Source organism: Urtica dioica, chromosome 11 (assembly GCF_054948205.1).
Source record: "Urtica dioica subsp. dioica isolate 48M chromosome 11, U.dioica_male_clone48M_v1_H2, whole genome shotgun sequence".
Taxonomy (NCBI): Eukaryota; Viridiplantae; Streptophyta; class Magnoliopsida; order Rosales; family Urticaceae; genus Urtica; species Urtica dioica.
This window is the reverse complement of record NC_142766.1, coordinates 16,558,273-16,575,775: the sequence shown is the minus strand read 5'-3', so window position 1 is coordinate 16,575,775 and position 17,503 is coordinate 16,558,273. Positions and strand designations below refer to the sequence as shown.

Here is a 17,503-nt window from a genome sequence, read left to right as displayed (position 1 = left end):
AGGACAATAAATGACATTGCACTCCAATGTGGACTTTTTATGTGTAGGCCATTAAAAATGTAATATCACTATACGAGTTTGTAACCTCTGCAGACAACACCAGAAAATTTATAGAAACCATCCTTATCATATTCTTTTATCATAATATTAATAATAATAATAATAATAATTGCATGTTCAATCTGAGTACGAATATATGCGAAAAAAAATAATCAATATCGTTATATCTTAGGTTCATGATTTTTGTATAAATATAATCGTGGAGCATAATGTTAGAAGATATTTTATTACATTTTTTTTTAGAAAATTGTGTGAGATTTCCATTAGACATATGGTAAAATACCTCCCGAGGATGACATCTAACATTATACAAAATGAACTTGAGTCGGAATGAATTTAACACTAAGTGTAGGTAATTGTTCGTTTTGTGCAAGCTTCCGACAAAGTGAAGAAGGAAAAACACATTAAACTTCAAGCACTCATAAGGCTCCTTCAAAGTACCGCAAATGATTGGTGGAAAGATCAATTCAATTGAAGTTTGATGATCATGAGGAAGATAACTCTACAACTTGTATAGACGAAATCTAACAGGAAACCACAACCGGGATGAGAGTTGACGGTTAATTATCTGTCTCCCATCAAAGTCAAACTAAGAATAACCAACCACAAAATAAAGACTTAACCAGTACCACAGAGCTAAGAATACAAAAACAAAAATAAGCAAACAAAACAACAATACACACAACTAGGCACGAAATAAAAAATGTAAAAGTCCAAAACCAACACCTTTTATGTCGCATCCTGGCTACCTATCTTAGACCCTCCTCGCCTAGGACAGTCGAACCAAACTAGCAAATCTCTCCACCCTTCTGGACGTCTGAACGCCAACATCATAATATCTTCGGTTCAAAAGGGAGAGAAGTCGCCGAAAAAGACGATTGAAAGACAACTAGATTTGCGAAACAAAAGAAAAAAATGGTGGTATACAAATAAAAGAGCAGCGCTTTGCCCCCTCCGAGATTGGAGCCATGTTGAGCTTCCGAAACTCCAGAAGGGAGTGGTGGCGGCGGTTTTAGAGGAAGACCCTTAGGTTTTTTTTTCTTAAGAAAGAAAAGAGTGTTCTATTTTATTACAAAATAATAATTTCAACTATTTCTATTTTTTTTAGGGTGGACTAAGTAACTAGCCCCAACAATACTCCAATTTTAAAATTGTAGCAAAACTATTAACATATTTATGAAACTAGCTAATTTGTTAAAATAGTATTTTAAAATTCTAATAATACCCTTAATAATTAATGTTAGTAACTTTCAGAGTAAATAATATTAACTTTCATATAATTTTATCAGTTAATTTTATTAAAAGTAATAAAAACAATAGTTAATCTTATTAAAAGTGACAAAAATAATAGTTAATCCCATAGTTATAATACTTTTAATAGTAAAAAGAACAATAATTAATCTTACTAAATGTTACATGGACAATAGTTAATTTTATTAACTGTAACAAGAACATACCTAATCTCGTATTTAATCTTATTAACATTAACAAGAATAATGATTAATCTGATAGTTAATCTCATTAATGGTAATAATAACAATAATTAACACAATAACAAGAAAAATAGTTAATCTACATAATATATGCAACTCTATTCACATTGTCAATATATATAAAAACTCAAATAATTATAATATTTATAGTCCTACTAAAAATGTTACTAATGTATTGCAATATTTTTTTTTATTATTTCTTTTCATTCATACATTGTATATTTAATTACATAAAAGATTTTAAGCTCAGATTTTAGTGAATTTGCAAATTGCGTTTGCGGGGCTTGAACTCATGTATTCACGCAGGAGGAGGCCTCACAGGCGGGAGGTAGAGCAACTCAAGCCAGATGTTTGGGGGTTAATGCATTGCAATGTTATAATCATACAAGTTTAACTATATCATTGTCGTAAAATATGGGTCCACATATGTTCCTTCCTTGGGTCTGTCAGTAGCATTAATATATGTACCCATTTAATCATGGTACATGAAGTAATATTTTACTTTGTCAATAATTCTGTTATCTATTCCGTTTGCTGTTTGATTGTAGTCCTATCTAAGTGAATTAGTATATGATCAAACACTAATTTATTAAGAAGTTGACATAGAACCCCTAATTTGATAAAGAAGGCGAGGACGAGCTCCAACGATGTCAAAGACTCCGCATGTCGACATCACCATTCACCACCATGTTATGCCTGCCAACACCGCCTCAAAGTTGTCGAGTCACAGAGAAAAGAGCCCCCGGAGGACAATGACACAACTTCGACCGGATAAATTTGCATGTGTCCAATCTCCGTTGGTTCGCTGCCCAAAAACACAAGTTATGTTTTCATCTCACAACACCGTAGGGATCTCCGCGGGTTGGAGCGAGAGAAAGAGAAGACTTAGATTTAGGTCTAGACCTAGATCTTAATTAATGTCGTGTAAATAATATTTATGAAAATGATATACCCTAACCAGAATTAGCTTAGTACTTATTGAATTTTTTTTTTTTCAATTTCTGATTAATTATCCAACAAATATAATTATTATTTTAATTTATCTCAATGATGTTTTGTTACTGTACAAGCACTTGATATTTAGTACGAAAAAAAAAACTGTGAAAGTATGAAGCATGAACTACTTTCGGATAGAAAAGTAGTACTAAATAACGGCTTAACGGTGGTGACTCGTCCACGTCATCAGGAAAAAAGGCCAAAAACGCGCAAAGCTTGTAAACCCAGAGTCTCGACTAGAATGCCCTTTGGTGAGCCCGTCACCTAGATTTTGACACGTGCCTTTCTGAAAACTTGGCACATAAGAAGATCTTCTCTCTCATTTGGCATTCATTTCGCTGAATTTACATTTCATTTGCGCACGCCACAATAATTCAGAAAAATAAATTCATAAAATGAAAAGGATGTAAAGACGGTGACGGAGGATGCATTGTAGAGTGGGTAATGCTTTCAAAAGGCTCGTCTTTTTGACTCCCGAAACCAAATATTAAAATATAATTTATGGAACGCCATTAAAAGCGAGGGAAAAATAATACGACAAGAGAAAAGAAAAGTCAGTGTCTTTAATGGATTAGCTCTGGTCGTGAATGAGTCGTGACTCGTGCAAGTTAAAATAAAAATCTCTGGCCGGGTTTATGACCCAGCTTCCACCTTTCTCTCTCTCTCTCTATCTCTCTCTCTCTCTCTAAAGGTAAACTAAAAGCACTACGTGTCCTCAGATTCTTTGATGAAATGAAATTGCATAACTAATGATCATGTAAACTCAACTAAGTTAAATTTCGCATATACCTGAAATTACATCTTTTCGTTCTGTATTTAAAGGTAGTTTTTTTTTTTTTTGTTTCCCGTTATTTGGTTTCGTATGATATGTGACACAGGTTTCAATATACATACAACAGATTTCCCGTTATAGCTACCTTCTTTTTATGATCGTATGATAATGTATTATTAATAATATTAAGTGCGTTACACAGCTAAAAAGCCTTTATCTCTGTCACCTTTACACAAATAATCGATCGTTTCGTGGCTTGCGAAACCGAAACCGTTGAATGATTTTCTAATATATATAAATACGTTATACGTATGTATGTATAGGAACGAGATTTCCATGTGCAGTGGTGCGAAGAGAAAATCTCCGGCGATGAAAGACGGCGAAGAAGGAAAGAACCACGGCCGAAGCTTCTCGGAGCTTCTGGAACACGCTGCGTCGGACAACCTCCCGGCGTTCGAATCCGCGGCCGATGACGCAGTCAACGAGCCGAGCCTCTGGTACGGACGGAAAATTGGCTCGAAAACGATGTCGTTCGAGGAACGAACTCCGGCGATGATCGCCGCCATGTACGGCAGCAAAACAGTGCTCGAACACCTGATCAGCACACGGCGCGTGGACGTCAATCTCGCATCGGCGTCCGACGGCGCGACGGCGCTTCACTGCGCCGCGGCGGGAGGGTCGGAATCCGCGGCGGAGGTGGTGGAGCTTCTGCTGAACGCCTCGGCGGACGCAAACGCGGTGGATAAGAGCGGGAAACGCGCCGCGGATCTGGTGGCGCGTCGGTGGGAGAGGAATATTCGGAAGGAATATCCTTCGCTGCCGGACATGAAGAACGGGTTGTACGGTACGGACGAGTTCAGGATGTACAGCTTCAAGGTGAAGCCGTGCTCACGCGCCTACTCGCACGACTGGACGGAGTGTCCCTTCGTCCACCCCGGAGAGAACGCGCGTCGCCGCGACCCGCGGAAGTTCCACTACAGCTGCGTCCCGTGCCCGGAGTTTCGGAAAGGCGCGTGTCACAGCGGAGACGCGTGCGAGTACGCGCACGGGATCTTCGAGTGCTGGCTCCACCCGGCGCAGTACCGCACGCGCCTCTGCAAAGATGACGCGGCTTGCCACCGGCGCGTGTGCTTCTTCGCGCACAGGAAGGAGGAGCTTCGGCCGCTCTTTGCCTCCACAGGCTCTGCCGTACCGTCCCCGCCGTTGGAGTCCCCCACGCGCCAGAGCTATCCGCTGAGCTCACGCGCCGCGGCTTTTGCGAACAGGAGCCAGAGCTTTGTCGAGAGGTTTTCGTCGCCGACGGGGAATTCCTTCCGTCGGGGCTCGCCGGACTGGGGTGAGCATATGAAGGAGCTGAGAAAGTCGGCGTCGTTTGGGCTCAGAGGCGGCGGAATAGGGAGCTACGCGGCGGAGGAGGAACCGGACGTGTCGTGGGTTCAGTCTCTTGTGCTCGATACGCAGCCGATGAACACTCTTGGGACGTTCGGAATCCGATTCGACGACGGAGCGTCGCCGGAGATCATCCCGGCTTGGCTGGAGCAGATGTACATCGAGCAGGAGCAAATAGTCGCTTAATTAAAATAAAAAAGAAAGAAGAAATCAACTGTTTCTTCTTGAGGTTGGGGATGACGTGTCATTTACAAAATAATTCTTATATTGAGATATATTATATTGTTGAGAACATACGAGCGGGGAAGAAACTAGAGAGGAGTTGGATTTATTTCTTTTCGCTCCCCCTGAGTAATAAATTATAACCGAGTTTTTTTAGTTAACGAGTCTATAGGCTGTAGTCATTTGGTGGTCATACGATTAATTTCATTATTGTAAACTGAGACTTTTGATTATGTGGAAAAGAACTCCTCAATTTCTGATTGATTAGATTTCTTGTATACATCTGTTCGTATTTGTGCCTCTTGTTTAAATCTAAAAAATTAGAATGCTTTATCATTTCGACGAGAATGTTTACAAATGACAGTAATTTGTATTATTTGGCAGTTATTCTTGAGGAGTTTTTTTAATTTGTTAAAGGACATGCTTTTGCTGGGTGTTAAAACCCTCCGCATCTACTTTGATGGAGGTGTAAAATTACTATTGAACCATATTACTATTGAACCAAGACGAGCTCAACTTGCTGACATGGTAGAGGCAACATGAAAACATGTTCTCAATATTGTCTAAGATGGTCCGAGATATACATTCGATCCCGGTTTCAAAGGTTTCGTCCGAAGCCGCATTTAGCAGCTCGAGTCGCATCATTGACGATCGAAAGTAAAGTTTAACCCAAAATAGTGGAGGCATTGAACAATTACAAAGATCGGTGTCAACAAGAAGACCACGTTTAAGAAACATTTGTAAACATTGACCTTGTTAATGACTTTGATGTAAACTTCCAAAACATGACCATTCATGTTTAACATATTAATCCATTTCATTTCCTATTTAAAAATAATTTTTTATTTTTTTATTTAATATACCATAAATTAAAATTTCCATTAAACTTAATGGTAATACCGTTACCACTAAGCCTCGGAAGGAATATTTGTGCCAAACGGAAGTGTAATTTTCGTTAAGCAATGGTAGGCGCAATAGCGGTAACAGTCTACCATTAGCCACTGTTGTCGAGGATTACTCGTGACACACCACTTTGTTTTGGGCAGTTTATGGTTGCGATCCATTACGGCTGATGAGAATTGAGAAGGGGGGAACCAAAGTGAACATTACGGATGTGCTCCTGGCCGACTGGATTAGCTATTGAGAGAGCTGAAGTGGAAGTGGAAGTATTTCGCCGACAATCGACAATGGGAGGTCAAATTTGCAGATGGGATATGATATTTTTGAAGATGTGACCATTCTGCCAACGATCGTTAGCCAAGCGATCGAATAAGAAGATAACCCCTTGGTGTTGTGGCGCGTAAGCTTGACCTTCCCGACCACTTGAATTCCCTACTTTTTTTCACGAGTTTTAGCTTTGTTGTGCCATAGACGTAGCTAAATTGGTGCACAAGTTAACAAAACTTATCAGCGAGAAGAACAAACTGATTACCATGCCAAAGGATTTGTTGGGAATTCGAGACCATGACTACAACTGAACCTGTTTCTTCACTCGAGGGAAAAGGCTACCGGATTCTATTGCTATGTGGGAGAGCTTCACCAACATCAAACCCAAATTTGAGAGTTCATCTTAATGACAACGTAAAAACTTGTTGATAAAATTTTAAAGAATGATATTCAATATTCTGTTTAATTTAAAGAGCCATAACCAATTGATTTCACGAGTCATAACTTTTGAATAATATATTTTGTATTGTCATCGAAAAAATAACAAATATAGATCAATCTAGTCAATTAATATTGACATCTATGCATTTTTATTTATCATGAATATTTAATTTCTATATCGAATGTAAATGTTAGCATCAAATGTAATATTACAATAATAAGTTATAATGAATTTTATTCAATTTTGATGGATGATATTCAATTTTATTTAATTTATAATTCAATAATTGAAAATATTATATTTCAATTGTAGTATTTTATTTCATCTCTTAAATTTTGAATTCATTTTTTTATTATACAAAAATTCCTATAAAAAAAAGTTACTTCTTTGTTTTTCATATTTCCTGTTTGGATAAAACTATTTGTCTTTTCTACTCGTTTTTGTTTTTCATTTTCATTTTTCTTTACATGTGTTTTTCAATAGTCTTCTTCAGTTGCTTCTTGAAAAAAGATTACTTTAGTACCCATCGACCATCGATCCTTCAAGGCCGCAAGAACGCCAAGATCTCGTCTCGTTAGTGCTTTTGGTTATTGCCGCTCTCGCCGTTGCTTTCGACCATCTCCGTTCTTTCCGTCATTTTTTGGCTCGTCGTTCTTGTCCTCGCCGAGATTTTATTATTTCTTTTTGTGATAGATGATAGTATTTTTTTTGTATTTTTATCTTCTTATAACTATGTGTGTGATATTTTTATCTTCCTAAGTAAACCAAATTTTTTTCCATTGATGATAATCGCAATCATTTGAGTCTAAAAAACGATGAAAACACAAGTAAATTAACCATTGATCCAAATCCGAACATTATTTTTTTACAAATCCATATCCGTTTAAATTAAACCATTGAACATGACTATCAAATGGTTTAATTTAAAAGGATATGGATTTGTAAAAAAAATAATGTTCGGATTTGGATGTAGACTTCAAACATGATTACTAAATAGTCAATTTTGGTTCTCACGATTATTTTTGTAAACACGCTTAACACGACACGAACACAAAATTTTCATCCCTAGTAAAAAGTGGCACGAATGGTATTATTAAGTTATTGCCAATGGTAATATATGCAAAAAAAAAAAAAAAAAAAAAAAATCAAAGTATTTTATAATAGAGATGTGATATTCATAGTCTATCACCGCAAGGAAAAAAAGTTGGTCCCACCCTTGTGGAGTTTGGGTCCGACATATTTAACCTACAACTTCTCTATGTTGATACGTTGACCAGACTACGATGATCATTTTCATTTGTAATAGCTTAACAGTATTGTACAGTTGAAAAAAATTATCAGGGAAAATATCACTTGTATGTCTTGTGTTTTATCGAAATGATGCGTTTATACTTTTTTTATTTATAGAAATGTCATGTTTATACCTTCAGATTTGTGTTATTAACATATTTATCCCTTCAAAAACTATTAATGATGCAAATATATTTTGTTGACTTTTGACTAAATATATTTGTCAAATTCCTATTTTACCCTCGTCCATTTTTTTTTAATTAAAAACAAAACAAAAAACATGAATTTCCTCTCTCCCCACGTCACCATCCTCATACCCCCAATTCCAACTCTCCCTCTTCCACCTCCTCGCCGGAACCCTAGCCGACGCAGGTTACTATATATGTGACATACTTGAGGCCGTGCGAGCGGTGGTACAACCAAATTTGTTGCTCTTTTATCTTTAATCATTATTAAACCTTATCTTTTTGTTTTTTGGCTTCTGATGCCTAGAGAAGCAGAGGAAATTAAGAGGCCTCGCAGCTTCAAGCGGTGAATAAGAAGCTGACTGCGATGAATAAGTTGTTGATGGAAGAGAACGACAAGTTGCATAAGCAAGTGTCTCATTTATTATATGAGAATGGCCACTTTCACCAGCACACTCAAACCGCGAGTTCATTTCAACGAAGTTCATTTATTCATGCTTTATCATTGCAGCATTTAACTGAATTTTTCGACCTTACTTTGTCGATAACACAACTATCCGACTACGAATTTTTCGGATTTGATTTATTTAAACCAAAATCGTATATGGTCAGATCTAGATATTTTTTTTTACCTCTACTCTTCCTATGGCTTCAGCTCGCCGAAACGACAGCGCCAGGATGGGTAGTCGCCGAAACTCACCGGCGTTCTGGAGGTCGTTAACAATTTTTTCCCTCTCCCAAAAATCATTTTATTTGTTCTTTTCTCCGATTTTCTTCGAGTAAGTGACAAAAACAGTGCAACATTTATGCTTTTAAATAACTATTTTTTGCGACGAAGCTCACATATTTTTGCATTTTTGTCAACATTTTAAAACTTGGGTATATCCACCTGTTTACAATAGAAAAATATATGCGCATACATTAATGCATATGGACAACAATAATCCTTTAGTTAATGATAAAAATTATCTATTAACACTACGAAATTTATAATTTCACGTGAATTCAAATAAAAGTGGGTGTTCTTGTTCACCAGACTCGACAAAAACCATGAAGACATAGAATATACATTGAAATAAATTTCAAATATGCAGAATCAATATGAATTAAAGAAAAAAATTGTTCCTTTTAAAAGTGGCTTTTTTTTTTTTTTTTTTCTAAAATGTATTAAATTTTGTAATTAATTCAAACCTATTTTTGAATTTAAAAAATATCATGTTAATAAATAGAAAGACAAAAACCCAAGATTTACCAATAGATTATACGTGTAGCCGTCAGCTTCATGCTTATTAGTTATTGGTAAATTATGAAATATTAGTTACAATTTCAACGGATAATTTAATTTGTTTCAAATTTCTTTTTCATCGAGATATTTCAAAGGTCACATCTGTACAAATTTGAGAAACTAATTATATGGCCGCATGATAACACCCAATATTCCAACCTTTTTTTTTTTTTTTTTTTTAACGCCTAGGCAAAAATGAATATGCGTGGAATTTTTTTTACTTTAACGCCTAGGCAAAAATGAATTTGCGTGGTTCCCAATTTCTAGAGTTCTGAGTATCGCTTTCGGCCTTCAAAAGAAGACGAAGATTCAATGTAATCGGTTCTATAATTCCCAATTGGGCCAAATTGGAGGGATAAAAGTAAAAGTTATTTGCCTCTTCTTTATTAAACTTTTATCACTCATTGTTGGCTTAGATCTAAAAGTGGTATTTGAGTCCGAAAGGCCTCTAGAATAACAATAAACAAGTAAATAAAGCAAAAGTTGTCAAATTGTCGATTTGTCAATTTTTGTTCTGTGGTCTCAAACTCGAATACTCAATCTCATCTCCGAATACTTTATTTTTTAGTTAAAGGAGATGACTTTATGCTACAGTTAGAAATATGATAATATTGTGTGCAACAATCCAATTTTTCAAAAGCTTGGTAAATAACTTCAACTTCAACCGTAAGAGTATCTCCAGTGTTAACACAAAATTTAGTGTAATTTTGACACCAAATTTACTTTTTACTCGAATGATACTATTCCAAATGAACAACGTTATATCAAATTTGGTGCAACACTATTTATTTGGTTTAAAAGCTGCATCAAATATAGAATTTTATAATTTTTGTGTTTTTATCATTAGAGGAAGAAAATTCTAAATTTGAAGTTTTAGAATTTAGATAGTCTTAAGTATAAGAAATTTCTTTTCCTAATAAGCACAATATTAGGCGGCAAAACTATCCATCCAAGGTAGTATTTTCAAATAGTTTTCCTCTATTTATTTATTGACAGAAATCAAATAGTGCGTCTCAGGGTAATGCTTTTATTTTTTTCCCCTTCTGGTGGCTACTTTAAACAAAGCCTACCATGTACTAGGATTCCTTTCAATAATGGCCTTGTCCTCATTTTTTAATCATGCTATTTTAAATATTCCAGTGTTTGATTTGATGAACTACGCAATTTAATCTATAGAGAAAAAAAAGGATTGTTCCGAGTAATTAGATATACCAACCACACAATATGGTAATGTAACCACCTTTTTATGTGATATTAATATACGCAGCAAAAGTAAAATTATCTCAATTTATTATTCGTCGGTCCAAATTGAAAGTTTAATGTACAAAAAGAAAAGTTAGTAGAAAAATTAATGCCACAAATTCTAAGTTGGAGAATGAAATTGATGTACAAGCTCGTCAATCAAGTGGCCAACTATTAGCGCCTCCAATTCCTCGCCGACGCCTCGAAAATCTTCAGAACCGAAGTCCCATTTCCGAGCCCAACTTGCTCCGACCAACTCAACCTCGCTCGCCCGCCAAATCTCGTCCAACATGTTTGAATTTTCTCGGCTGATCTCTCGATTCAATTCCTTTGTTCCAATCAAATTGTCGTCTCTTCTCGGGCTCGGTGGCGCCTCTAGGGAAAGTTTCCTTCTTGAACTTGAATCACACTCTGCTTCCGTAGAGAATAAAGACAATTAGACCAAACTATATGTAGTAAAATAAAATACAAAAATCATTTAAAGGCAGGACTAATTACCCGATATAGGAACTTTGGGATCAACAAGGAATTGACCAGAGTCTAGAACTGAAACCGGGCTTAAATCTTCGGATTTTAGCTCCACGGGTTCTAGAATCTTAGCTTCTTGAGCATTCACTTCCATGTTCTTCTTCTTCTTCTTCTTATTCTTCTTTTTTTTCTTCTTCAATCTCGGTTCAACACCGTTGGGGTTCAATTCCGAGCCAACATAATGTAATTGGCGTAGGTGTTTCTTGGGAGCCAAGTTAAATGTTGGATCTTGTTCTTCATTGCAAAGACGCTTGTGATCGATGGAGTTTCTTCTCTTAGTCATCTCTTTCCCGTTCAAGTCCCTCAACACCTTCTTTGACTTTTCAAAATCTTCTTTCTTCTCTCTCACTCTTCTTCTCTGCTTCAATTTGGACTCCTTTCCTCGATCGCTCGCGCTCTCGAAGCTGAGCACGAGAAACTCCGTGTCTTCGAGCGCAAGAAACGTCGGGAGCTCCCGGAACGAAGCCGAGGACTTGACTCTAGTGTGGCGCGAGTCTCGGGCCCGGTCCCGATCGGCGGAGCCCATGGAGCGGCTCCGCGAAATCGAGACCCGAAAGTCGGTCTCAGGCATCGAGTCGAGGCCCATCAGTCTTGCCACGAGCCCGGGCCCCGCCTCGCGGCTCGAGGCTTTCTCGTCGAATTTGTGGAAGCACTTTCCGGAAGCTGAGCCTTGTTCGGTGACGTGATCGGAGGGGTGAGTCGGGAGACTCCCGGAGCAGAGAATCCGCCGGAATATTCCGGCGAGACAGCTGGCGGTTACGCTTTTGGAATCGAACGGCGAGGATGTCGAGATCGTCGAAGAGGACGACCACGACGATGATGAAGAAAATGTGGAAGATAGTAGCTTCATTGATGAGGTTTTGAATGAGGAATGCTTTTTTTTTTTGGGATCAGTTTGAGAGGGAATTAGAGAATTGTGGGATTTTTTATTTTTCAATTTGGCGAGAGAAATATTGAAAGGAACGGTTCAAAACGAAAGGGGAAAAGGGGAATTAAAGAAAAAGAAAATAAAGCTGTAGAGATAGATGTATAAAGGAAATTCAAATATTTGTTTAGGGAATTTTTGGACCCCCCACACTATTGATATACGTAGACATGATAGGTTAGATCATATTCCTGAGATTGGCGGGCTTTGGGATTTGAATATGTAAATGTGAAAAAGTGTGTGTGAACAAGAAGATGACAATTATTAATGTCTCAAAATACACACACGCTTTGTGAAGTCAATTTCTTATAGTTTCTGTGCAGTGTCTGGACGGAAAAAGAAAGGCCATGTCTAGAGGGGTCCTATAGCCGTGACGTCAGCGATTCGTCACGGTTGTCAAATTGTCGACCACGAACTAGAAGTAGAAGCGTCACACGCAGAAAGAGATTGTGTTCGACGATTAATATTCTACATAAATATAAACCATGCATATCGATGGTGATGATTTTTCTTTCAATTTTAGGCTAATCAAGAGTCAAGAGTGAACAAGTACGATGTGTCAAATGAGCACATGAGTCAAGAGACACAAAAGAGGTTTGGTATGTCAGGGCTGATGATCTCTGTGCCCTGACCAAATTCTTTCGCTTACTGACCTTTTGGTGCAAATTGTTCAAACGGGAGAGAGAGAGATTTTCTCAACAAAAGAGAGAGAGAGAGAGAGAGAGAGAGAGAGAGATCTGTGTTAAAGTCTTGCGGGTCATTTGTTGGGCCCACAATCAGGCCCACCAAGCTCATGCAATGTTCCCAGCCCGACCGTTTCTGTTTCCAGTGTCGCAGATTCCAGTCTCACTTTTTGCTTGGGACTTGGGTTTTTAAAATTGGAATAACAAAAAAACCACTAAAAATAAAAACTGTAAAATTAAGATCCTACCACGCCGTAAGTCTACATTGGCTCAATTTTTGCTTGGAAGATGAGCACAGCCAATTCATGACTCTTTTAAGCTTTTACTTTGATCACGCTACGATAAATACTATGTTTACTCAGCATTCATAATAGGCAGGCTAGATAAAATTTTATAAAGGGGCGATCATGAATTTATCTGATTGAGGATTTTAAATTGATGATATTATGTTGAAGGTGGGGTTCAAACATTCTCGGTCGTATAAAAGTTGGACGCTCTAAATTTCTAACCCAAACAAAACTATGATATTTGTATATGGTCAACGTTTGGCATTTGGCTATTTGTTTAACATTTTATAAATTATGGCCTGATTGAAGTTCACAATGGCTTAGTTAGTGATAATTTTGTATTAAAAATTCAAGTATATTCAATTATTTCTACATCTAAAATAAAATAATAGACCCAAATCTCTAATATAAAAAGGAATTTGGCCACTAGTAGCAGTGGTTTCGGTACTTTGACCAAAATACACCAAAACGTAGTTTTGGACACTTCTACTAGTACATCCAAAATGAAATTTCTCTTTCACCCTTGTGTTTTATTTTTGTCTCTTTTCCTCATTTTATTACGAAACATCTTAAAGAAAAAATATTTAAAAGAAAAATAGAGAAAACGAAAAAAGAACATAGAGAAGTTAGAGAAAGAGGACATGGAGACCAAGAGAGAGAAAAAAAAACATAGGGAAAGAAAGAAAAAATGAAAAGAAATGTAAAGAAAATATATTTAAGCTTAAAATGGACATTGCTCATTAGTCATACTACTAAAAGTGTCCAAAATTATTCTTTGAAGTTTGAACAGCCTAAAATATTTTATAGTCCTAAACTCGGTTTCAAAATCGAACATACATTTTAAACATCACTAACTAAATTTGGAACAACCTAATAAATTTTAATTTTTTTAAAAAAATTGAACAACCTAATAATTGAAATTGATTAATATTACTTATATTTCTTATATATTGTTTAATATATCAAATTGTGCATATTTTTATGAAGTGAATAAAAAAATTAGTGACGGTTAACGATTTTTCAAACAATTTTCAAAAATTGGATCTGGATAACTAGTTTTGAAATTAATTAATTGATTTTTTTTTTATAAAGAAATTGGCCGACAAAACTTTAAATTATGGCTTGGAAAATGATATTGGTTTTTAAAGTATCAGATAACAAATTATTATGATAATCGAATTTTGGCTATTGACCAAATCAGTTCGATTATTGGTCCAAAGATTGAAAAACAAAAAACTTTAGCATATGTTTAATATCCAAAATCGAAACGAACCGATCTAATTTCAGCCATAGTTTTGGGAAATTTATTCAAATTATTTTCTCTATAGATAAGATTATAAAATAAATAAAACATAAATATATTTTCCGATTAGATAAGTAATACACTTTTTCTATATAAAAATAAATTATCTTTATTTTATTACAATCTACAATTTTAAAAGTTTTTACAAATTAAAATTATAATAAGTTATATATATTCAAAAGTATGATTTTTTCTTTTACAAATGTATATAATTTGATTGTGATAAATATACATATATAAATGAATATTGCCAATATAATGTGGGAAAATTTAAATAAATATATATATATATATATATATATTATATATATAGAATCTATTATACGTATATGTACAAAAATATAAATTGTATTTGCAGTTTGTTAGAAAAGTGATAATCCATATCATAATTCGTATATGTATTATAAATATATGTATATAGATTATTACTGGTGGAATTTATAAACTGTATAAAATATATCCTATATAATTACCATATATATATGGGACAATAGGAGGATTCATTATACACAAATATTGATATGCCTGTAAGTACATGTACTTTAAAAAAAGAAAAGAAAAAAAAAACTGAGGTTGTATTAGCAAGGAATGAAAGGGAGAAGGCAAATGAGAAATTCCTACATCTAAAAAAAAAAAAAAAAAAAAAAAAAAAATCAGATCTTATATAAAGCTACAGAGTGCATTAACATTAAACCATAAACTGGAACGTAATTTTCGCGGGCTTAGACTTTGTCTAATATTAGGCCTGAAATAAGCCCATTTAAAATTATTTTGTTTTTAAGTTTTAATCCGAATTTGGACCATTTTTTTTCTTTTCAATTTCGGTCTATTTTTTTAGTTATAATTATAACTCTTAAAATATCGCGATATTTTGACGATATCGTCGATATATCTCGATATATACGAGATTTTGTAAAACTAAACGTTATATAGCCATTTTTTTACGGAGACGCTTGGTACCAATATATCGGCGATATATCATGATATATCGTCAATATTTTGAACATTGATTCCAACACAAGAAATGATATTATAAAGAAAAAATGATACATATATATTTTGTGTTTTAGTCAAATATCGAGTTTAACATTTGATTTTCAAAAATGTCGAGTTCATATCATCTGTTTAACTAAAATGACGAAATTGTACATTGAAATAGAAAACAATGCCACGAATCTTCTTTTTATATAATTTTTATTGACACTTCATTTACGTTGACGATAATATAAATATGTAAACACCAATTATCTGTATTTATTCGCGCAATATATGTGATTTATTTAAAAACTAAAAAATAAACAAGAGTCTCTTAATCGCGAAGAGTAAAAAAAGAGGTAAATGAGTGAAAATCGACAGTTGATAGTCATCAAAATCACAGATTCGAACAGAGAATTCAGGATTCAGAGTTGTAATTTGAACACGGAATGAAATCATCTTTTGGGAGATATGAATTTTATTATTTAATTTCACTTTAAGGCTATTTTTATTTCAAAATTGAGAATTTGAAAGTTAGGGTACTGATTTGGATTTGATTCGGCTTTTTTATATAAGAGTTAATATTAATGAAACTGAGATTTGTGACACTGTTATCTATTTTAGAGTATAAATTCGTCATTTTAGTTCAACAGATGATATGGATTCGACATTTTTAAAAATAAAAAGTTAAACTCGACAGTTCAATAAAATACAAGATATATATGTGTTATTTTTCGTACTATAATTATGAACCGACAAACAACCTCAGTAAAGCTGCAAATATTATATTACAAATTACACTTGTGATTGCTCTGTGAGTGGATACGTTGAAGAATCTCTAAACAAAGCATATGTCTCGAAAGCACTCGAAAGTGCCGTCTTTGCTCCTCTGATTTACTTTGTCTTTATTTTTGTTGACACAATTATTTGTTTTGAATCGAACGAGTAATTGAATTGGCCGATAATTTTTGGGTTTCGTAATGACTATGGCTCATCATTGGGCACTTGTAAAGCATATGAAAAACACCTTAGTTTCTTATATCAAATTTAAATTATTTTATCTTTGATCACTTATTTTATGCCATGAGCAACTCTAATGCATGAAAGTGCCACATCAGTAAAAATTTGATATTACTTTAAAATTTTCAGAATCTCCATTTGTCCGTTTCGAAAACAGATACTCAAATATGTGAATAATTTACAAAAAATAATCAACTTAAATGTTTGACATTATCATACAATTAACATTTCATAAATATCAGATAAATAGATATAAAGATAAAGTTACCCAATCATGGTATTTTATGCATTCATAATTTACCCCTCGTTTTAATTTCGGAATTTCATTTCAAATTTGAATTTGTTTTTTTTTTATTCAATTTCATTTAAGTCACCTAGACATATATTTACAGGAAGATAAAAAACAAAGAGATCGGTTTCTCTTTCTCTCTCTATTGAAAACCCTAATTTTCCTTCTTTCAAACAAATGAACGCCGACGCTCCCCTCCTGGGATTTGGATGCCACGCCTAGTTTGACCGAGTGCGTGGCTCCGACCCGGAGGGATTAACGAAATCCCTTCTCACGCTTGTCATCCTCTCAAGGTGCTCCTCTCTTGTTTCTCCAGTCTTTGCTCATTTTCCAGCGGCCACGCTCCATGAGCTACGGTGGTGCTCTTTCTTCTTATTTGAAGGCTGATTTTTTGTTTTCAGATCCATCATTTTAGTGCTCCAATTTCTACATGGTGATGTTCTTTCTTCTTACTTTCAGACTGTGGCCAAATTCAGTGGTTCTAGTCGGATCTCGGAGACGGTGGTGCTCGTTAGTTACGTCGTTGGCCAGAGAACGCTCGTCGTCCTCTCCCATTCTTCGCCGTATCTAACGAAGGTGGAGATGAAATGGATGCTTTCCAAAGGCGAGAAACGTTCAATGGGTTTTCTTTATTCTTTGTTTGTATTTTTTTGTGTTTTTTCTATTAATCTTCGTCCCGCTGTAGTGGAGGCGTAGTCGGCGAATGAGGATACAGAGGTGGCAAAGGTGGAGGTTATGGTCATGGGGGCGCGGAGGTGGTGGAGGTTACGTCGGTGGCCAAGAACGTAGTGGAGGCTATTGCCATGGGGGTGTACGTGACGATCGCTAGTCTAAACTTTCGACTGTAGTATTGACGTATTAATAAAATATATGGTTATAGATTTACAGATTTGGTACATGTTATGTGTTATATTGAGTTGTAAATATTAGTGTAAATATTATTACGTTTA

The 17,503-nt window shown here is 35.3% G+C and overlaps 2 protein-coding genes across 3 annotated transcripts; one reads left to right on the top strand and one right to left on the bottom strand.

Moving 5' to 3' along the window:
* The first annotated feature begins 2,947 nt into the window (after positions 1–2,947).
* On the top strand, positions 2,948–5,226 carry LOC149381736 (zinc finger (CCCH-type) family protein). 2 transcript variants are annotated; one of them, XM_089600738.1, is made up of 2 exons: positions 2,948–3,240; positions 3,645–5,226. In XM_089600738.1, the coding sequence occupies exon 2, from the start codon at positions 3,658–3,660 to the stop codon at positions 4,894–4,896; it is 1,239 nt and encodes a 412-aa protein (XP_089456864.1). In that variant the 5' UTR covers positions 2,948–3,240; positions 3,645–3,657; the 3' UTR covers positions 4,897–5,226. The 2 variants fall into 2 exon arrangements, with proteins under 2 accessions (XP_089456864.1, XP_089456865.1); XM_089600739.1 differs by lacking the exon at positions 2,948–3,240 and adding an exon at positions 3,276–3,371.
* Positions 5,227–10,569: 5,343 nt separating this feature from the next.
* LOC149381735 (uncharacterized) lies at positions 10,570–12,126 on the bottom strand. Its single transcript, XM_089629992.1, has 2 exons — positions 11,042–12,126; positions 10,570–10,954 (listed from the first exon to the last, which is right to left on the bottom strand). Exons 1-2 carry the CDS (start codon positions 11,919–11,921, stop codon positions 10,665–10,667), a joined length of 1,170 nt encoding a protein of 389 aa, XP_089486118.1. The 5' UTR covers positions 11,922–12,126; the 3' UTR covers positions 10,570–10,664.
* Between the last annotated feature and the right edge of the window lie 5,377 nt (positions 12,127–17,503).

Bases quoted from the DNA above. Each gene is read 5' to 3' on its own strand.
- LOC149381735 (XM_089629992.1), bottom strand. From the start codon at position 11,921: ATGAAGCTACTATCTTCCACATTTTCTTCATCATCGTCGTGGTCGTCC. The intron at 10,955-11,041 runs GTAATTAGTCCT...CTACGGAAGCAG, and splicing joins TCCCAAAGTTCCTATATCGG to AGTGTGATTCAAGTTCAAGA.
- LOC149381736 (XM_089600738.1), top strand. From the start codon at position 3,658: ATGTGCAGTGGTGCGAAGAGAAAATCTCCGGCGATGAAAGACGGCGAA.